We start from the raw sequence: 22713 nt of genomic DNA, 5'->3' as shown, positions 1-22713 counted from the left end.
AATAAACAGAATTGAAGACAAGAACACAATCTTCTGTTTTCTGATGAAAAATAGATCCCACCAGGAATCACCTTCAGGAATCACCCTCTGCCCAGTCCCACATCCCCCATACTCTGAAGCATGGGCACTGCCGCCTCCAGCCGTACCACTGGTGACACTGCCCGTCCTGCAGCTGTGGTGACAACACCCAAGACATGTAGGGACAAAGACAACAAGGGTATTTTCCTCACGGACAAGAAAAACAGACAGACACATAGAAATCACAGTAACATCTTTATTGTAAAAATGCTTAGGTGTCCAGAAGCTTCTGGAGTACTACAGGACTTCCCTTTGTTTCAGGTACTTTTTTCATTTTATATTGCATACAAAGACTTTGTTACATATTGAACAGATTTCTTTTTTAAAAAATTCTCTCGAAATTCTTTCTATGTTCCAGTTTAAAATGTAAAGAGTCATAGGGGGAAAAAAAGCCCAACAGACAAAGCATTCAACATTCTAATAAGGCTTTTCCTTGAAAACAACCTTGAAAACTGTATCAGCAGCTCTGTGTACACGGGAAGTGAAGCTTCAAAAGAGAAAGTATTTTACGAAGAGCAAAAGAAATCTTTTATATCCAATGCAAGATAAAACAAGTGTGTGCCAGAACTGCCGAGCAATACTCACAAAGATACAACACAACTTGTTCTCAGACATAAAACTTGACTGACAGGAATGGAATGAACCACAGAAACACTGTGCAAAAAGACTGCAGAACTGAGTGTCAATGACAAATGCATCATTTATTCTAAATGAGAATTACTGGCTGCACATGCCAGCTGAGGTAATCAGAACTGTCATGAGCTGGTCTGCATGTGTGAAAGGCTCATTACTCACGTTCATGCAGAACCACTTTATAACCAAAAACTCTGATATTAACATTTAGATGCTTTCTTTGGAAAACGAGTCTACTTACAAAGTGTATTTAGTCTCAAAGCCATTTTTCTACTTACCCTATATTCTGAATAGAGCTTCACATCAGGAACTGCAGAAAGCCATGGAAGTTATTTATGCTTAATGAAATTTCGTCAGCAATTCCTTAGTAGAAGCTGATGCATGAAATAGCATTTCAGATGAGGCATCTTTCTCACTACCTTCCCTAGCACCAGGTTTAGTGGAAAAGTATAGAGTGCTCCTGAAGCAAAGACCAGCCACCAGTGAGTGCATCCTCAGCACAGCTGAAATGACTCAGGTTTACTCAGCACAGGTTCTGCAGCAGGTGGGCATGAGCCTCCCAGAACAGCGTCCAAAGGCTGAACAGGAACAATCACTGGTGGATCACGGCCATCCTGGGATCCCTTGGCCAGGACTGAGTTCACATGCTACATATGTTCTGACAATTAACATCCTTCATTAGCTAACACTTATCTTTACATGATCTTTAGTAATATATTTAAAAAGAAGGCATCTAAGGAATTATTTTCTAAGTGAAAGAGTGCTGGAAAACCACATGGGCAGAAAATGCAGAAGCAAGGCTGGTGGTTTACTGTGTGCCCTGGTGATGCTGAAAGTAAGCTTTTTGTTTTGGTTTTTTTTTTTTTGGTTAAGCATTAAATTCTACCATTGGGATTTGTTCCTCTTACTACTTTCAGGTTCCTTGAGAGAGCTTGGTCTGAAGGATATGGTATACATTAAACAGGAAATGGAAAGGAAAACAAATGTTTGTTATAGCCATGAAGAGCAGAGGGTTGTGAAAAAAAATTCTCATCAACTTTTTTTTTTTTTTTTAATTAAAAAACCCCAGGTCACTACAGCTGTCAGAAGCAATCAGTCCAAGCAAGACACCAGCAAGCCCAGATACAAAAATAGTCTGACTGCTTTGGAGTCCAAACCTCAAGCAATGCTTAGGCACAGCAACATCCCTACACACAGCAGACTCTGTATGATCTGCTTAGAGGATGCAATTGCTGAATTGGATCCTCCAACCATCATAGGATTAGGGAAAAGATGTTTCACTGGAGTGAAAGGCCTCAGTACCCACAGTCCTTCCATACTTTTCAGGATGGGGCCTCAAACTGACTGAAGCTGTGCACATAATTTAGAAACAAAACCAAAACAAAAACGCAACCACACCAGCACAAACAAAAACCCTAACAAGGCATTGAAGAGATTTAATCTTCTTGGATGCAAAGCTGATTTATTAGGCCCTGGTTAGCTCTTTTCCATATTCACGTGCCCAGCAAATAAGAAATATAAGATATGTTTAGCACCTGGAAGGTGTTAATCCTCACTCACATCCAAGTGTACAAAACAGACTGAGGTAAGAGGCCCGGCATTCAAAGTTACCAAACAGAACTGGGGGGCACGAACATGTGTGTAAACCCAACTGCTGCAAGGATTTGGCATCAATCAAACGCTGCAAAGCAATTTTTTTTTATAATGCACTTCATAGCTGATATTTTAGTAATGTCAGTTCTCATAATGGATCTGAAAAACAGATATCTGATGAGGGGGAAAGGCTTCCCTCTTCAAGAATTTTCCAGCATTTCCACTTTGGTTTCATCGAGTACAAAGGGAGAAGGGAAGTTTTTGTTCTTCATGTACACCTCCAGACCCTGAGAATGTGTGAGAACAGTATTGTTAGGCTGTAAATGCATCAGACTCGTCACCTATTTTAAAGTCCTCAAGAAATGACTGAGAAAGGTCATGGGAAGGACAAACAACAGCAACAGTTTCTCAAGTGATGGAAGGTGTTTCGGCCCCAAGCCTGGGGTTCATGAAGGAGTGGCACCAACTAACCATAAAACACAGCTAGCTCAGAAACTAGCTTCCTGGGGAGGGGCAGGCATGGGAAGGGGTTCTTAGCTAAAATTAGAAGAATACTAGCAAAGTGAAGGCAACTTAAATTGCCTGTATTCATTTTGTTCTCAGAAGGTACCAATTGCAACAAGGTTGCTACATGCACCTGTTGAGGAATACACTTAATGCAGGTCGATGTTGCAAGTTAATACAGGTGGAAACCTAGCAAAAGTGTCAAGTTTCACCAACACCCTTCCCCATATCCTCCTGCTGACATATCCTCCACTGTTTCTCACTCCATCTGTCCAACACAGGGAAGATCCTCTTCTCACTACTACATGTTTCTCAGGATCAATTATTTTCAGAGGGACAAACTTGAGAAATTCTTGCCCTAAAGCCAATGCACATATCTCACTTCTCAGTCAGTACTCACTCACTTGGGAGATGGGAATAAGTGAGCCCAGGACCCAAATATTTTATAATTTTAATATTCTGCCCTTTTCATTCAGAAGATTTCAAAGTGCTTGTGAGTCTTAATGAAACTGCAGCCTCATTGCAAATCTCATTTTACAGGTAGCTAAAACTGAGAGTGAACAAACTGCTGAAGAGTAAACCATAGTGGAACCAGAAATGTAACACAGAGCCCAAGTCCCATTTCCCTTGGTCTGACCATTTCTCAGCAAGCCCAGGCTAAAGACACCTGTGTTCAGAAGGAAATCAAATGTATACCTGCACACTCTTAAAAATAGCTCCATAGATAATTATTCTCACCTCTCCAAAATAAGATACTAAAGGAGAAATCTCACACACAGCTGGAGGATCTTCAGTTCCTGAGAGACTAGAGAAGAGAACACAGGATTAACTTCCTGCTATGCTTAAAAAACAGTGCATCTTCTTCAAAAGATTGTCTAGAATAGGATAGCCAGAAGGATAAGATATTTGTTATAGTCACATGCACCAGATATTATTTGAACATAAAGTGTGAAAATAAAAGGGAATTAGCAGGTCCCAAATGTTACTCATCAAAACCAGGGAATCACTTTTATAGGTGCTTTTCAAGTAAAATTAACAGCATGAGTTGATGAAGTAATGGCCCCATGAAGTAAAAGCAGCTTCCCACTCCATTTGACACAGGAAGTATCTGAACTGGTAATCACTGTATTAGTCAATCCTTAACCCCACCTGAGAATCCTGTTGGGTCCACATTCAGAAAATCTGGCAGGGCCTACAAATTAAAATTCCTTGGGCTGGCTAAATCCAGAGTGATGGAAGAGGCTGCCCCTGTTTAATAGTGCTATAGGAGGGGTCAACTCACAACCCCAAGGGCAGGGATCTGCCAGAAATAACACCCAGAACCCCCTTGTGCTGACTGCCTGGAGCACCCACAGTCACTAAAGGAGCAGGAGCGGTAATAGACACCAATCTGCACGTCAAGAGAGCACCAGCTGCATGAAAATCATGCTGAGCCACCCTGTGACTACACTAACACCTGGTTTTGGAGAGCCCAGACTGGCTGGGCAGGCCCAGCAAAGAAGATGCAGAGGAGGTCACTGAGGTTCATACCTGAGTTTCTCTGATATCCTGCAACCATTTTCATCCACAAATCTGGCCCCAGCCTTGAGGGCCCAGCGGTAATGCTGGGCCAGAAGGGCTTGCCGAGCAGTGGTAGGAGTGTCTTTGTCGGCCGTGTCTGCATTTTTTAGTGGTGAGAACTCTTCTTCTCTCAAAACTTCAAATGCCACAAAATTCCTACCAGCAAGGGGAGAAAACAATGATCATGAAAACCAGAGCTAGTCATCAGAGCTACTAATGCAACAACAACGTTCACGGTGAAAGGCTCAAACATATTTTAAGGAGCAGCGATGTATGCAGCCTGGAGCAATCAAGCCAAGGTAAGCCCACAGCCCATCTGAAGAGCCAAGGAGAACCAGGCCTGTAGGATGGAAAAACACACAAAGCCTTGTCTCTTTGGGAACATAACTCAGCACTGTTTATATCACCCTGCTTTTGCCTTTGGTTTGATACCATTGTACTGAAGGCATGTCAGGAAACAGAGACTGGTTCAAACTTTGAGCCCTCAATCCTAAAGGAAATCCTCTAAAAAAAAAAAATACTATCCCCAAACAAAGATAATTCAGTTGTCTGAGGTCTCTTTTGCCATTTATTTAAGCCTAAAACAGAATCTTTACTGTTGTATTTAAGACCTTGGAAAATGCATTTTATAAGAACACATGTTAAATTACTACATCATTAAAATCCCAATTCCCTAGGCACAAGTATCCCTGACTGCATACGGCAGAGCACTCTCAGCTATGTTGTAGAGCTTGGCAAGTCAACACCAACAGTTCCCACAGCAACAATAACTTGGCCCCACCGTGCTTAAGCAAACTGTTTTCCAAGCACGAAGGTTGCACACTGAGCCCTGGTGTAACAGCACCCAAAAACGTAACCAGAGCTGCAGTTGCCATGGAAGTCACAATCCTGAAAGACCCAATTTTTGCAAATCTAAACACTCCAACATGGGCTTCATGTGCTTTGCACTCAATTTCCTTTTATTTTTCCCAGGCTGGCAGAGGCCAGACCAGCCAACACATCCTTGGCAAGACGATCAGTCTGGGAGCAGGGTCAGTGCAAGTTCCGAGTGCCCCATGAGCTCCCTTTGGAACTGCGCTGGTGGTGTTGGGTTGGAGCTGGACGTAGATTCAACAGCCTTCCTAACAAGCCACCCAAAAAAACCACATGCTCCCTCAGACAGCCTGTTACAACCTACAGTCATTCAAACAAACATTGAGAAGGGGAGAAGAAAAGTAAAATGATGTCTGCCACTAACTTAGAGAACTGGAACACATCAAACACAAACTTCTCCAGCTTTATCCCGTTTGGTTTTAGCGGTTTTACCAGATTTCCCTCCTTGTCAATGTAGGGCACCTTCTTTATGGCTACGTGATGCTTCAGCTGCGGCTCACATTTCCTGCAAAAGGAGAAGAAACAAGTTCATTTACTTCATGCCCACTTAGGAAAAAAAAAGCAATACACTTGTGGGAAGCAGATGCCTTATTACTGCTCTGAGTCATCTCTCAGCTCTTGTGGGTGTTGCTCTCTCCCAAATGATCCCAGTCACATCCAGGAAACACTTCACTGAGCAGAGTAGCCTGGCCTGTGGCTCTCCCTGTACCAGTGGGACATGACAGTCAGAGAAGAGGGTGGACTTTGCTTCAAGCTGAAATTGCAGGCAGAGGTTTAAAAAAAAAAGGCAACCCAAATTATCTGATTGGGATGACAATGGAGCAGAGCAGATCACTTACCCAGGGATGGATCAGGAGGGTCGTACCACTGCCCACTAAATGCCCAGCATCACATCTCCATTCCCCAACACCAAGGTGTTGTGGAGTCCACCCACAACTTCACCCTCTCCCGCAAACTCTGTTGTCCCAAGGGATGGGCATGGGTGACATTTCCCATTGGAAATCCTTGGTGTGGGGCTGCATCACTGACCACACTGCAGCCTGTACAGCTGCTCACCTCTGCAGGCCCAGGAAGGTATGAACCTCTTCCTTGGGCAGGGCCTTAAGAACATGCTGGGGCTGTCAGAAACCTTTGGCTGTCAGCTCTTTGGAACCATTTGGAAGACAGAAAAGTTGAAAGGTACAGGAGGTACTCATAACTGAAATTACAGAGTAGAAAACAGGAACACCCAATCTTGGAGGCAATTCTGGGCAGCACAGCTGTCTAGCAGGTCTGCTGGGACTTACTGGGCCACTATTTCCAGGAAATCAACAGTGAAGAAGTGGTTGCAGATGTTGCCAGCATTGAACATCAGTCCCCCCTCAGGGCGCTGCTGCTGTGCAGTCTCTGGGCTAATCTCGCTGTACTCCACCACCTGGAACACCCCATCCACACAGCACACCACCCCAACGGGCTCCGTGGGGTAGGCCTTCTCCACCACCTGCAGCCACAGGACAAGGGCTATGACAAGGAGGAAGAAAATCTCAGCACTTTTCCAACTCCTACATAGAAACAATCCCACAGGATTCTTGCCTGCTGAACCTCCAACACTTCAGGAGCACAGGCAGGGCAGTTCATGGGGCGCAGAGCAGTCTGGAGGTACAATTTGCCCAACAACTGAGCACAAACCCCAGTACTCACCCAGTTAATTACACTGTTTCTCAGAAGGCAAAGCAGTTAAAAGCAATCAGCCTACTGGGGGGCACTTTTCTTATCAAGGACTGGGACCTGGCATCAAATCAAAGCTGTTTGCAGCTATTAGCCTTCAGCTCCCTGTTCTCATGAGCAGTGCTAATGACTCAAGTAACATAAACTTCTCCTCAGGCACCTGCTGCTTTAGAATGAAAAAATCCATGCTGGTTTGGCTTTCCTCATCTTCCACAGGGGAGCATTAGAAACGCCGCTGTTACACTTAAAGGCGCACTTATAAAACACAACCCAGTCCAATAAGGCTTCTAGACTGCCCAAGTGCCTTTGTGGAAAGGGCTGAGCATGGAGGGGAAGCAATTCCAGTCTATAGTTTCCTGTAGAGTTACAGTCCCTGCTCTAAGTGAAGTTTATTTTCCACAGTACTGTGGGAAGTGCAAGACACCCACAGGTAGGGATTTGGAATGCAATGCTGGCAGCAAACAGCTCTAAATCTGCTCAGAACAAGCTGCTGACGGGCAGAGGGCTGAACATCCCAGGTCACGACAGCTCCCCTCAGCCAGCAGCTTCCAAGTGTAGTGAGAGCCTAACTCCCTGTGGGAAACCAGCCCAGCGTTAGCACTGCTTCACCTTTGCACCGCAGTCTGCCCCTTTGGAAACACAGAAACCTATGAAGACCGGATCTGCCATTTTCACGAGGATATTGTCCACACAATATACATGGACATACTGGATTCCACGCTGCTTCATGTCATCCAAGATCTTATTATCCATCAAAGCACGGTATAAGCCACCATTACCATCTATAATGCAAGAGAAAAGAGAATGCCGTGGCTCATTAGTGACTTTGGGTTGGGGTTTTTTGCAGCTAACGGAGCAAAAGCAGAAAGTCCTGAACAGACTTTCTTGAACAGCAGAGCAGGGAATGCTTTCTAGCCAAGAGTCAGTGCTACCGGATTTTATTTCCAGCTCTGCAAAGCAGTTCAGGTGAGCATGTTCCTCTCCTCACCCCAGCTCATCCCACCTGCAAAGTAGGACTATGGGGACCAGCCTCACTGAGCAGCATTACAAGACCCTGTGAAGGCTAGTAAGATCCTCAGAGGGAGAACACTAAAGGGCAAAACGTTATGCAGAGGGTGGGAAAAGTCTGCTAAATTTCTCCTACAGTGCAGGACAAAAGTGTATTTAAAACTCATCTTCGAGAAAGACTAAAATAAATCTTATTCTCTGCTTATCATCTCCCCACAAGTTCCTAGTGCTTTTTTAAAGGCTTGAACTGCAGCTGCACAAAAGACACATGCATGTTTGTTCATCACAGATCACCCACCCATTCACAGTTCCTCTTTGGATACTGCTGTCAGCTGCAACACCCCATTCCTGCAACACCATCCCAACCAGGCTGCCTTCACCGAGTCTCTTATTGTCTCCAGGTTAAGAGGAGAACTTTACAAAGTGAGACATTGCTCTCATTTTGGAAAGAGTTAATCTTCTTGCTGCTTTTTTACCCATTTTCAGCTATTAGCCTTGAGTGGGAGCCCAGCTCCTGACATCTTCACCCCAGGGACCTCACACACCTCTGCTGATGCATCTTTTTCCTAACCTGCAGCCACACCACTGCTAACCCTGCCAATACTCTCAGACTGATAAAAAACATGTGCTGTAGGCAAAATCTCCAGCAAGAACTAAACAATGATAGCTACCCTCCTGATTACCAGCCTGAAACATTTAACAGAATCCTCCCACACTAACTGGAAGCATTAACCCTAAGCCCCAAAGCCTGTGCCCTGGCTGGCTGATGGCCAGTAGTGACTATCAACACACATGACAGTACTGCAGCATGCAAGAGCAAACAACGGGTACCTGGAGCCATAGCAATTTTCCCCTTCTCCTCCAAGATGGCCTTCCCTTCAAAGGTGACAGCAGGCAGCATTCTCTGTTCAAACATGATCACGTTGGATCTATCCAAGTTGAAGTATTTGTGTTGTACAAAAAACTCTTCCGTCGGCCCCAGTGTGAACTCACTTGTCATGATGTACCTAGGCAGGAATGGGGCTGGGCAATGAGCAAGAACAGCACAAGTAAAAGACAAAACTATAAATAGAACACAAAAGGGAGGAACCCCATGGGTGTGAAATGAGACACTGCAGCAACCTGTGCTGGGCAACTGTGCATGAGAGCTCTCCTTCAGAACTCATCCCACAGGAAGGCTGCACGGGGTCCTGTGTGTGATCCTACCTACAGGCTTAGCTCCAGTCAGGACAGAAGAGCCTTGCCCTAAATGTGAGCAACATCTGGATATCTGGATGAGTTGGAAAACAAGGCAAAGGGCAGACAACAGCCTCGTTCATCCTAGATTCAGGCTGATTTTAGGTGCCTAAAGAAACACTGACCAGCTCAGCCTGCCAGCACCTCTTCAGTGCCAAGGCAAACAGCAGCACTTCCGTATGTTGGCTACACGGTCTGGTTTTCTCTTAAGTTTTTTTATTTCCTCCTCTCCTTTCAGCTCCTGTCTCTCCCTCCATTATCGTCCTTCACCAGTGGCTAAAAGCCATCTTCATCATCTACCTGTCGAGCTCTTCAACAACCCCTGGCACAGGAATACAGGACTCTCTGCCAGCATGACAGGTGAATCAATCCCTGGCCCAGGAGAGCCTGGACCTCACAGTCCCCCACTTTACATCTCTGCAGCACAGCATAGCCTGGGCTCAGGTGTACGGCAGCAGTGAACTGCCTCAACTGCCTCTGCAGCCCTGGCAAAGGAACTGGAAACATTATCAGTAGATCTAGCATCTTGCAAATAATCCATCCTGGCTTCCAGCAGCACCAGGGATGGTGCATTTGCAATTCATGTCCTGCATGCAAGGCTTCAGGAGGAAGCACAGTATGGACTCACCTTCCATGAAGAAACAATATATGAATCATCTTTGATCTCCCAATTTGTAAAACAGTGTGGTACCCTGAAGCCCTCATACTCTGCCCAAACCCTGCTCCTTAACTCTGCCCAAACCCTGCCTCAGACCAGACACTGATTCTACAAGGCTCTCACTTCACAGTCTTAATAGTCTAACAAAGAACACTTAGCAGAAATGATTCCCAGAAACATCCCAGTGCCTTCCTCTCACCCCCACATCCCATAGGGAATTCACATTTTGTACTCTGCCCAGAGCTAGTCTCTTTTGAAAGCCAGGAGCAGCCAGCAGAATTAGCAACTGTGAACAGCAACAGTAGGAGGTGGCCTGAACAGGAAGGTTTTTTGCTGTGGCAGAGATTATGGGCAGAGAGGCTTGGACAGTGAGCTCTAGGTCCTCCATGAAGGAATCTGAGGAAGCAGAAATGGATGAAATTTCTTGTGAAGCATCCAAAACAATCACTGAAAAGTGCTGTTTATAGTGTTGTCGGGGCCTGTGCTCAGAAAGCCAGCAAGGTGCAGCAGTCAGGGTCATGGTCAGTGATGCAAGGGCAGCACTTGACCCCTCAGGTTTGCAGACACAGACCTGCCACCTCCCATCCCTGGGCACCTTCCTCCAGCCACTGGCATTGCAAATCCTGTCGACAAAAGCCTCTCCCCTGGCCTGTCTCTGTGCAGCACCCAGCTCAGTGCTTCTAGAAGACAACACAGGCAAGACTGGAATGCAGAGAGCCGTGACCAAGAGGTCTGGCTTTGGGTCACCTACCAGGGGATGGCACACTTGCAGTGATGTCTCTGGCCAGCGAGCTGCTCCACTTTGCGGATTCTTTCTGCTTGAATCTGGTACAAGCTCTTGCCACTGGGCAACCCCACGTTGTACATGCCCTTGGGATAGCTCACTCCCAGGCGGGTTCCTTGCCCTCCAGCCAGGAGCAGCACTGCCACCTTGTTCTGCGAGATCTGATACAAGCCTGAACAGAAGAAAGAAGCCCAAGGGAACATAAGAACCTCCGAAGCAACCAACACCACATGCTCTTCTCCTGAGCCTTTCTGCAGAGCTCAAGCAACAGCTAGAAGCTGCCAGTTTAATGTTGTCAGCTCAGAGAGAAATATGACACTGCACACACAAGAGAAAATACATTTCAACTCCTGGATGCAGCAGTTTCCTCACCTGAAGCAGGAGATGGTACAACAACAGGCAACGGCCATGAGCTGCAGCTTAGGAGATTCAAACTGTACATTAGGATACAAAGTCTTTACTAGGGAGGTGGTGCAGCACTGGAAAAGATATCCAAAGAGGTGGGGGCTGGCCCTTAAAGTTTTCAAGGCTTACTTTGGCAAAGCTGCAGCTGGCCAGGCACACGGTCCTGTTTCAGATGGGGGTTGGGCTAGAGACCTCCAGAGGTCCCTTATCACCAACATTTCTACATCCCAAAGAAGCCAAGTCTCATCATCTTCAGTAAAGCGTAGGCATTTCTGGAATCTGCCTTAATCAACTATCTCTACCTGTGCTCCAGCTTAAATAGAAGCTGAACATGGCTGCAGTCAGGACTAATAACACAGCCAAGCCTGCAGGAGCCACAACTCCCATAATCTAATTAAAACCAGTATCATTGCTCATGACAAACCAAGGAAGTCCAGAACCTGAGGAAGAAGCAGAAAACATAAAAAACATCCAGCTCACTTTTAGACTTTGTTCCCTGCCTTCTCCCAAGCCAATATCACAGTAATGACTGACATCATGACATGAGCAAGATTTTTCCTTAGGGAACACTTTACGTTCCTCTGGGAATGCAAGGAGCGCTGGGCCTGCCCAAGTCAGAAGCCACAGCTCTGCTGCAGTGGCTATCAGGGCCTTGTGCAACTGCACACCACTGAGCTGCCACTGCTCCTGCAGCCCAGGACAGCCCATGCTTCACCCCAGCATCCAGCAAACACCCCACATCAACCACAGCTGGGGCCAAAACATTCTTGATTTACCTGAAAGACACAGGGACCAAAGAGATTGAATTAGAAGAAAAACAGGATTGGTTTTATGCTTTATGTAACTGGCTGTTTAAATGAGCAATAGAGGAAAAATACCAATTGCTGCTGTAACAGCATGGCTTGGTTTTAATTCTGTTCAGAAATCCAGTTTCCAGCAATAAAATCAAACTTAAGTTGTCTATGACATTGCAGTAACAATATTCCTGCCACTCACCCACGCTTACAAGTTTCAGTCCCACCACAGCAGTAACACAATGTTTCTGCCTAAACACACCTGTTCCCAAAAGGCTGGTGATGCCCAAGCACACTGAAGGGACCTGGTTGCACATCCTGGCCATGGCTCTGCTGCAGAGCAGCCTCTGGCATCACAGGGCCACAGGAGTGAGGGCTGGAAGGCACCTCTGGAGATCTGCATTCCACTCTCCCCCTCCAAGTGGTATCAGGAGAGCTCTCTAGGGAGAAACCTGTGCTGATGGTGGAAGTCTTGGGATTTCAGAGTTTCAGGAGGTCCCTGAATAGCAGGGGAACCTTGAAGATATTTAAACTTACAATGTAAAAGACACAGAGGATTGGGTAAGCTGCATGGCAATGCAAATAAACCAACCAGGATTTCATTCAACAAACCACAAGCAATTAACTCTCCTTCGCACCTCCACTGAACTGCCCATGCAAGAGACCCAAAGCACAGAGCAGAGGGTCTTGGGTACTCATGACACCTTGAGTGCTCGCTCCACTCCTAGCACGTGGTTTTCCTGTGTGCTCATCAGGTTGTTTGCCAGTGCAGGGCACCATCATGGGAAAAGGGAAGGGGCCAAGTGGAGGGACACAGGAGCATGGCTCCAAGCTTCCCCATGCCTTTGCTTGGGACTGTATCCCAGCGGGACCCAGTGCAGAGAATTTACAGAGGAAAAAAAATTAATTAAAAAAAAATCTAAAAAAATTGCCCTGTGGGACACTTCCAAACTGTTCTGCCCCATCCCTGGAAGTGTTCGAGGCCAGGATGAACAGGGCCCTGAGACACCTGATCTAGTGTCCATGCCCATGACAGGACAGTTAGAACAAGATGATTTTTAAGGTGCCTTCCAACCCAAACCATTCTGTGATTCTATGAGATGAGCAATTAAAACATTTTTAATTTATTTAATCATTAAAAATAATCTAGAACTGAAATTGCTTAAGTATTTCACACTGATTTAAACCAAAGCTGATTGGGGTCTGAACTCAGCATCTTCTGGTCTCTGTTGCTGCAGCACAGGGGGTGCTACTTTGGGGTGCAATTAAGATTCACCCAACAGTAGAGCAAGTCAGGCTCTCCATCTCTTCCTAGCACTGCAGGGCTCACACCAACAAGCACACTCGGGTTCTGCTGCAATGGACCACATCCCATGGATCTCAAATTAGAGATTTCTGCAGAGAAAAGACCAAAACCAAGGGCATGACTCGTGATGCTCTGGAGTGAACACTGTATTGGGAAAATTGGCAAGGTCCCCACTTTGTCCTGCAGCATCAAGTGGCTGCGATGCTCAGCCATGGCTTGCGGGTGCCACAGCTGGTGTCACCTCACTGAAATGTGGATGTCCCAGGGAGATGGCAGTTCTCAGTTCTCCATGCAGTGACAAGAGGATGGGATCTGCCCAAGGGGGATCTAACATCTCACCCCTCTCCCAGAGAGGCCTCTCACTGTGGGGACTGAAACCTCAACCTCAGCGGGATGAACCCAGCCCCAAAGCAATATTACTGATGACATCAACAGTGTCACTCTTCTTCTCTTGCCACAATCCATCAGGCTGACTGGGCCATACTCCAGGAAGGAACTGACCATGGGCACACATGAAGAACCCAGCAAGGGCACTCCTTTCCAGTATTTATGGTGCAACCCTACAGCCCAGAGAGTTTTTCCAAGTTCTCATCTTAGGTCACCATGAAAACAAATATCCCCAAACTTTGAGTAAGCAGCTCAAATCACAGCTTTGTGATTTCCCAAATGTAAAACTACCAATGTTCACAACTAAAGTTCATAAGAACTGACTTATCTTACTGTACAATCCTAGAGTAAATGGAAAGATATATCCACTTAAAAAAACCCCACCTTATTTTCTGAAGCATATGGAATACAAACAGTTAACCAAACAGAAAAGGGAAGATGTGTTGGCTGCTGAGATACTCACCAATGCTGCAGTCAGTCCTATTCTGCACAGAAAGTAAAGAACAAAAATAGATTTTGCAGGAGGAACAGAGTGGTCTTGCAAGAGTAGACAGAATTCTCTTGCTGAACAGGCACATCAGCCCCGTTACAAGAGCAGTCAGTAAGAGAAGAAAACTCAAACTTTTCAATTCTGCAAAGCAGTCAGATAACCAGAATGGTTCATCAAACCCTCTGATGAAGTGGGGCTACACCACAGCCCATGGCCAAGGCTTAGACTTCATTAGTAAAACACTGACAGAATGTAAAAGTGTCTGTGCTTGATTTATACCATCATCTCTAGGGCTGCCTGGAAAACATGATTGCTAAATGTTGGTGTTTAAGATCTGAAAGCAAACCTGACCAGGCTGTTTTATCATCTCAGAGACAAGAACAGTGGTATTATTTTTTTAACTATTAAAAAATATCTCAGGCTTTCCCAAGATAAGTTTTGAGTTGTCTGGTTATTTTAACCATCACTTTTCATCACAGAAAAAGGGGGAGGAAGAAGGAGGAGACATCACTTCAGCTGTTAATCTTTGGGGGACACAATGCAGGTGAGACCTCAGACACACGTAGCCAGAGCACAGAGCACTCAGTTCAGGGGTGGCCACGACCTCGCAGCCCCAAGCTGTCCCAGCCACGCAACGTCGGGGACGCTGTGTAGAAGGTCAGGATGTCTCATCTGTTGCCATCCTCCTTAATACCACAAGCAGCTCACTGCAAACAAGGGTCTTTCAGAACTGCGTCCTCTAAGTGACCCACGATCCCCCAAAGCCTGTGCCCATAACACCAGCTCCACTGGGAAATGCCATACAGGGGCACAGGGACGCTGTTGGGGACAAGGCTAGTCTGGGGGGACATGCAGCAACACCCAGATTCAGCAGCATAAAGTCTTGCTCCTGACTGCCATCCTCCAGGAAATAAAACCAAGGGCTGGTAGCCTCTCCAGATTAAACTGGATCATAAAAACAAACCAAACAGGAAACAGAAGCTCTGTGTGTACCCATTCTGGTGGAAACTCAGGCTGCCTGCAGGGCTGAGGTGGCCTGAGGCCATCAGACTTCATGGCCAGGTGACTTGGGCACAGTGGCAGGGTCCCAAACACACCAGACCTGGGCTCCTGCAAGCAGTGAGCCAGCCCACAGAGGTGGCCTGGCCTTTCCTTCCTTTCTATGCTGTAGCCAGCAGCAGGAGGCAGACATACCAGATCCTCACTTGTCTGGTAGGGTGGAAGTCAAATGACCCAGTTTGGCAAAACCGTTAATTTAACCTCACAGCCCCAACCCAGCCCCATCTGCCTCTAGGGCTCAGGGGGTTTCTTCCTCCTCACCATGACACCCTCAAACAGCCCTGCTGAGATGGACTTCGGGGTGTGGATGGATGAGAAGCTCAACATGTCCCAGCCACGTGCACTGGCATCCCAGAAACCCTCCGTGTCTTGGGCTCATCCAACAGTGTGGGGAGCAAGTGAGGGAGTGATTCTGCCTCTCTGTCCTGCTCAGGTGAGACTCCACCTCCAGTGCTGCCTCCAACTCTGGGGGCACCAAGACAAGGAAGGTGTGGAGCAGATGGAACAAGTCCAGAGGAGGCCAAAGAGATGTTCTGGTGGCTGGAGCCCCTCTGCTCTGGAGCCAGGCTGGGAGAGCTGGGGGGGGTTCACCTGGAGAAGAGAAGGCTCCAGGGAGACCTGAGAGCCCCTTCCAGGGCCTAAAGGGACTCCAAGAGCTGGAGAGGCACTTTGGACAAGGGACTGGAGGGACAGGACAAGGGGGAATGGCCTCATACTGCCAGAGGGCAGGGTTAGATTACATATTACAAAGAAATTCTTCCCTGTGAGGGTGATGAGGCCCTGGCACAGGTTGCCCACAGCAGCTGCAGCTGCCCCACCCCTGGAAGTGTTCAAGGGCAAACTGGATGGGCCTTGGAGCAACCTGGTGTAGTGGAAGGTGTCCCTGCCCATGGCAGGGGGTTGGAACGACAAGAGCTTTAAAGTCCATATCAACCCAAACCATCCTGTGATTCACTGTATCAGCTGATCTTCCCTCCACCACCACTCAGCCCGTGGAGTTTGACATGGCAGAAAAACTACTCTACCCTGTGACCATGATGCTCCTATTTTTTTTTCTGATTGGAAATTCTGACTCCCCTGCCCACACATCCCCACCTCTTTGCTGGCAAGGTTGGGTCAAGGCTGTGCAGCCACCTGCCAAAATTTAGGCAAGTATCTCTGCAACCACAGTTGGTTTTTCCTGGTTATATTTTTATTATGATTTTTTTTAATAGTGGTGTTATATTTTATAAAGAAGGGTGCAAGACACATATGACTCTTTGTAAATAACTAAAATAGAGTGTGTACTTAGAAAAAAGCAGAGGATATCCATGTAAGACCTGCGTGCTGTGGGGGAAGCACATTCCCCCCATCCAGCCACGGTCTCCTCCATCACTCCCAGCTTTCACACACCCACACAATGACTAGGGAAAGCCACCTGCATCTACCAGGCGCCAAAAACCACGGATAGTGGGGCTTTCCTGAGCTTCTTTCACACTCTCCATCCACTCTGCTCTCAGATCCCGCCACCCTCCTGCCACTCATGGCTCTGTGTGGATCAGGAACAGCATCAACCTGAGACTGGTCTCTGCACCTGTCAGTGTGCTAGGAGCTCACCCCGAGGCAGCAACTCAGCTCAGCAGCAATGAATACCCTCCCCAGGGGCTTACAGAGTCATAGAATGGTTTGGGTTGGAATGTACTTTAAAACTCATATTGTTCAAACCCCCTGCCACAGGCAGGGACACCTTCCACTAAACCAGGTTGCTCCAGGGCCCATCCAACCTGGCCTTGGACACTTCCAGGGGTGGGGAAGCCACAGCTTCTCTGGGTAACCTGTGCCAGGGCCTCCCCACCCTCACAAGGAAGAATTTCTTTGTAATATCTAATCTAACCCTGCCCTCTGGCAGTGTGAAGCCATTCCCTCTTGTCCTGTCCCTCCAGTCCCTTGTCCAAAGTGCCTCACCAGCTCTCTTGAAGCCTCTTTGAGTGCTTTTCAACAAAATACCCCCAATGCCCTCTAAACAATACCATGAAGTACCATGTCCACTTGTTTTTTTAACACTTCCAGGGATAGTGACGCCATGACTGCCCTGGGCAGCCTGTGCCAATGCCTGACCTCCTTTTCTGTGAAGAAATTTTCCCCAGTATTCAACCTGAACCTTCCCTCGGCACAACTTGAGGCTGTTCCCTCTTGTCCCATCCTTTGTTAGCTGGGAGGAGAAACAGACCCCTCCCACCTGCCTATAAGTGCTACTCAGGGAGCTGTACAGAGCTTCACCTGCCCCTGCCAGGCACGGCCTTAGCACTTGCCTCGGCCCCCTGCGTTTCACAGCGCAGAGTGAAAACTCGGTGTCTCACCCCAAGTGCCGCCGGTCGAGGAGCATCGGCTGCCGGCGCTCAGGGCCGGGGTGCAGCCGTGACCCAGCTCTCCGCCTCCCTGCCCGCCTCACCGTCCCCGTGGCTCCCACCTGCCCCCGCCGCCGGACACCGCCCTCCGGCAGCACGGGGCGAACTGCCCGGAGCCCCGCGGTGCCTCCGCAGAAGGCGGCTCCTTCCCGGGGACCCCGCCAGCCACCGCCCCGGCCGGGCCTCGGCGGGACGCGGCCGCCCCCGAAGGGGTGTTTCGGACACCGCCGGCCCGGGACGGAAGGGCAGGCGGCCCCGCGCCTCGCTCACCTTCCGCCTCCCAGCGCTGCAGGGCGGCGGGGCCGCTGCGGCGAGCGCTGCCCAGAAGCTCGGCGGGGAGCGGCTCCATCCGGCCGTCCAGGCGCTCGGATGGGCCGCGCTGGCGGGCCCCGGCCGCCGCCGCCAGCCGGCAGTGCTCGCCCAGCCCCGGCGGCAGCGCCGCCAGCAGCGCTCTGCGCTGCTCGGGGCCCAGCTCGGCCCAGAACCGCAGCAGGTGGCCCTGCCCGCACCGCTCCAGCCGCGCCCGCACCTCCTCGGGCGGATCCATGGCGCAGGAAGCCCGCTGTGGCCGGCTCTGGACCCAGCGGGAGCGGGCACCGGGCGGGGCCAGAGGTGCCGTCCCACCCCCGGAGCCCCCTCCCCGCCGCTCCCGGGAGCGGGACTGGTCGGGGCTGTAGCGCGATCCCCGCCAGTTCCCGGAGCCGCCGGGACCTTCCCGAGCTCGACCCCCCGGGGTCCGCAGGATTTGACGCCCCCGGCCCCGCGGGCTCCGGCCAACGCAGCGCTTCCCCCGCGGCCAGATCCCTGCTCCGCAGCGGCCGTCATTCTGCGGCTGCCCTGGGATGTGTCTGCCTGGACCCCCAGCCTCTGGTGCTGGGACCTCGGTACCAGAGGGGGTCTCACGCCCCGTCGTACACCCGCACTTGGAAACGCGTCATGAAATCTCGGAGTTCCCTCAGTGCAGCAGGAGCTGGGTGGGCCCGGCTGTACCCCAGCCATGGTGTAGGATCAGGGCACCCAGCTCAAATCCAGCTCCCCATTGTTGAAATAAAGTACCAATGAGATAGATAAAAGTTAAAAATGCATTGAATCACCGAAGTATAGTACAGGATAAATAAAAGAATTTATGAAAGATGAGTGAATAACCAAACCAGCAGGAGTCAAGGGCCATGACCCAAAAATTGAAGAGCAAGAGAACAACACTCTAAATCAAACTAAAAAACCAAAGAACAACTTTGTATGAACTGAGTGCTCATTAGCATAGTAAAATCCTTGTCCATAGACTGCAATTGCCCCTTATTTACAGAAGACCCTTCCCCATATAATAATGGCCAGTCTTCGCGAGCGAAGATCCGGGGAAGGTCTTTACACCTTCCAGCCTGCGCATTGGATTTTTTAGGTGAGACACAGTGTGCGCGGAACTGAGCCCACCCTTTAATCCTAAGGTTCATCTGCCGGGGCCAAGCGAGCTTGGACGGTGGCAGCGAGGTCCTCAAGACGTAGGTGGGTTGCCTTTAAGGCTAACGAGAGCTCCACCTGCCCGGGAGTGGCCCTGACCGGGAATCGAACCCGGGCCTCGGCGGTGACAGCGCCGCGCCCTTACCACTAGACCACCAGGGGCTCCCCCCTTCCCCATAGATCATGAACAATAAAACAAGTGTGCAAGGTATCTTTAGATAGAAACAAGGGAATGAAAAGACAATTATTAGAGCTTTAGGTCATTACCTGTAGGGAAATGCTGATTTCTGTTGAATCCAGTGTATAAAAATGGGCACATGGCATGCTGAAAGTATGCTAGCTTTGTGGATTCACCACCCAGCACCCATCTCTGTGTAGGTATGAAATAAAATCAATTATCTTGACTCTATGTGTGGATCAGCTTTTTGCACATAGAGTGGAAGAACCCAGTTTTGGGACAACAGAGAGAGCACTGGCAGCAGTGAAGTAACCAGACACAACAACCCAAAGGCCAGGGCTAGGCCAGTCACAGCATTGGAAGGTACAGGGTGAGGGAGCTCCCTCTGCAGCCCATGCTGGGGTCACAGGCTACTGAGAGGGGGGACTGTGCAGTGTGCTTCACTCCTGCCCTCAAGCACCACCCAGTGTATACAGTCCACTCCTGCTGCTGGGCAGCCTGGCACTAACCCTTTGTCTCAGCCACCAGCCACCAGTCTGTCTCTGTGGCATCCTGCACACAGTCAGCACAGCTGGGCAGAAGGAGACAAGAAGACAGACAGACAGGAGCTCAGGCACAGCCACCTCCCTGCATGTAAATGGAGTCAGGAGAGCTGGATTCCATCTGGATATGACCATCAAGTCAGAAAGAACTCCTGAGAGTTGTCAAAGCTTTTGTTTCATGTTCTATTTCCTATTTTATGTGACTTGACAAGCTCCTGCTCTGAAGAGGTTTGGGGTTTTGAAACCTCCTTGCTCTGCTCCCCTTTATACAAAATCTCTCCCTGTCATGGTTGTATTCCTTGCCTGCCCAGTGTGTGGATGGGTGCAGGTCCTTTCATGTACCTGGTACCTACATAATCACCAACCTTTATTCATCAGAAAAGGCTCTCTCAGATACCACTTGTAAATCAGGCCCTGCCATTTCCTGCAGAACTCGCTTCCGTGCCTCAAAGGAATCCCAGCTCAGAGCCGTGGGATCTCATACCCGTGGGATCCTAGAAGAAGCACGGAAAATCTTGCTGCTGCTGCTGGCGAATATGCTTCCACCCTTCAAATCAGCCATCCACCAGAACAGGTTTGTCTGGCTACAGAGCGTCCCCTGGACTGGTTCTACAACCCATGGCAGTGTATGTGTAGATATTTTCTTCTGCAAAGCAATAAAAATGATGACAAGTTGGATCAGTTACACCAGGCAGGACAACCTGAGCGAGCAGGAGGGAGGGATGCTTGGGCCAAACAAAACACAAACATGCAGGTAGAACAGGAAATTCAGCAGGGAAAAAAGCTCCAGCACCCTGACAGCAGAGAGTGCACAGCACTCTGTCGGGGTGAGGTATCCCAGCAGGAGAGAGGCAGAGCTTCTTGTGTTTAGGGCCTTGCTCCAGGCTTCAACACATAAGTACACTCCAGTGCATTCCCCAAAGAAATATGGTTTTACAATCATTCCCTGAATAAGATGACAGACAGGGGAATTTCTGGCTGTGATACAGCTGTGACTGCTGTTGTCCTTCATTGATCCTGGCTTCATCATCATTGGGAGAGTGTATGATAAGATAAAGCAGTTGCTAGATGGATTCCAATCAGAAACCCTGCAGTATCTATCATACTTCCATTTAAGCCCCAGATAGTTTCCTGTATTTAAAACAGGAGGGGTGAGATGGTGAGATAGGACACAGTGACTGCCATTTCCTGCTAACACCCGTTCTTACTCTGTGGACCCAGGTGAGCAAACAACCCACCACCCCCACAGACAGCTTATTTCAACTTCTCACCAACTGCCCTTCTACCAACCCTTGTGACAGCCCATGACCCACCAAGCATCTACCAGACTTCCTGCTTTTTGGCCTTCTGGGAGAAAAAACAGTTTGGAGGAGAGAAAAGTCACTTCATGGCAAGTGCCTGGCCCCCACCAAAGAAAACACAGCATGTCTCCAAGAAGCCCTGTTTGCAATGAGATGGAAAACACAATGTCATTGCAGCGATGAGGAGAGCAAACACAATATCCCTGCCCAAAGGGAAACCTCTCCAACCACGCTCTCCTCACTATTTTTAGCCCTTTCCCAGAAGTTTCTCAGGACCGTATACATTTCTGGGTTGACAGTTTGGTACCCCACTGAAAGTAATTCCCTGCACCCACCAGCTTTGGGACTTATACTTAATGAATTTTTCAGTGATGGGACATACCAGGACTTGGTCTGGACTGTTGTGGACACAGCTCCTGGTCTGGTTTTAACCAAGCTCTGACCAACCATTCCTGGGTACAGTTTGGCAACCTGCACTGGCTGGGGACAAACCCACTTTCAATGCAGCACTGTCTGGGCTGCCAGTGGTGCCAGCTGTTCCATGTGCCAGGCAACAGTATGCACACACCGAGCCCACAGATCTGTGGCTGGTTCCCCACCAGACCTTGCTCTCCCCAGAGAGAGCAGTGGAGGTTCACAACATCTGTTTGGACATGGTCACCAGGAGACTACTTCATGGCTGTTAGTCACCATGTGTTCTCTGCATAATCAAGATTTACATGGGAACACTTACAGGCCACTGAAGACAGCACGAGCTGCTGCCACAGTCACCCATCAGCACCCACTGATGGTTCATGTCATTTAGGAAGGTGCCCCATCACCAGCACACTGTTCCTCCAGTGATCTGCTGGGGTTTGGTGCAGCTTCTGTGACCTCTCTTCACAGAGGTGGCAATGCTGGTTGGTAAGACATGCTGACCTGCCACCAGCCTCCCAGGAGACATCAGGTACCCTCTCCAGAGAGGGGCAGTGATATGTTTGGTGTTACTGCACCAAACCCATGCATGTCATTGCTGATGCCCACAGGACAGCAGAGACAGAGGGCTAGGCCAGGTCTGAATGGCAGCTGGCATTTCCCAGTAGCTTGGAGGAAGGACAACTGAATAACTATGTTTTTTATATTTCAGAAAACAAAGAAGTCTCTGTCCATCAGAGGTCTGAGCTGGCCCCAAGATAATAATAATGGCCAGTCTTTGCGAGCGAAGATCCGGGGAAGGTCTTTCCACCTTCCAGCCTGCGCATTGGATTTTTTTAGGTGAGACACAGTGTGCACGGAACTGAGCCCACCCTTTAATCCTAAGGTTCATCTGCCGGGGCCAAGCGAGCTTGGACGGTGGCAGCGAGGTCCTCAGGATATAGGTGGGTTGCCTTTAAGGGCTAACGAGCCCCACCTGCCCGGGAGTGGCCCTGACCGGGAATCGAACCCGGGTCTCCGCGGTGATAGCGCGGTGCCTTTACCACTAGACCACCAGGGGCTCCTGGCCCCAAAATAAAGTGAGAGAAAATACCCTGCTCCCCACCCCCCCAATAAAAAAAAAATAAAAAAATAAAAAAATAAAAAATAAAAAATAAAAAAATAAAAAATAAAAAAATAAAAATAAAAAAATAAAAAAATAAAAAAAAAATCCCAAGAAGTCTTTTCCAAGAATATTCAAAATCTCTCTAACCTCAGCCACTTGACACACTGAGGATGAAAACATCAGCCTGTCTCAAGGCAGCTTCTTGAGGGCACTTTGGTATGAAAAATGCAGTAAGAGCAGAGCTGCCCTCTAG

The 22713-nt window shown here is 48.6% G+C and overlaps 1 protein-coding gene across 1 annotated transcript; it reads right to left on the bottom strand.

Moving 5' to 3' along the window:
- Positions 1-1416: 1416 nt before the first annotated feature.
- Positions 1417-18009, bottom strand: UAP1L1 (UDP-N-acetylglucosamine pyrophosphorylase 1 like 1). The gene is made up of 9 exons (XM_050334309.1): positions 17733-18009; positions 10602-10806; positions 8788-8963; positions 7558-7730; positions 6528-6721; positions 5606-5746; positions 4339-4524; positions 3547-3613; positions 1417-2591 (listed from the first exon to the last, which is right to left on the bottom strand). The coding sequence occupies exons 1-9, from the start codon at positions 18007-18009 to the stop codon at positions 2505-2507; spliced, it is 1506 nt and encodes a 501-aa protein (XP_050190266.1). The 3' UTR covers positions 1417-2504.
- Positions 18010-22713: the final 4704 nt, after the last annotated feature.

This window comes from Myiozetetes cayanensis, unplaced genomic scaffold (assembly GCF_022539395.1).
Source record: "Myiozetetes cayanensis isolate MyiCay16 unplaced genomic scaffold, myiCay2020 scf52, whole genome shotgun sequence".
NCBI classification, from domain to species: Eukaryota; Metazoa; Chordata; class Aves; order Passeriformes; family Tyrannidae; genus Myiozetetes; species Myiozetetes cayanensis.
The sequence above is the reverse complement of the archived record's forward strand: the minus strand, read 5'-3'. Positions and strand labels throughout refer to the sequence as shown.

Coding starts and splice junctions, on each gene's coding strand:
- UAP1L1 (XM_050334309.1), bottom strand. CDS start 18,009: ATGGATCCGCCCGAGGAGGTGCGGGCGCGGCTGGAGCGGTGCGGGCAG. Junction 7,731..8,787: donor GAAAATTGCTATGGCTCCAG/GTACCCGTTGTT, acceptor CTTGCATTATAG/ATGGTAATGGTGGCTTATAC. Junction 6,722..7,557: donor GGGCAGACTGCGGTGCAAAG/GTGAAGCAGTGC, acceptor CTGTGGCTGCAG/GTGGTGGAGAAGGCCTACCC.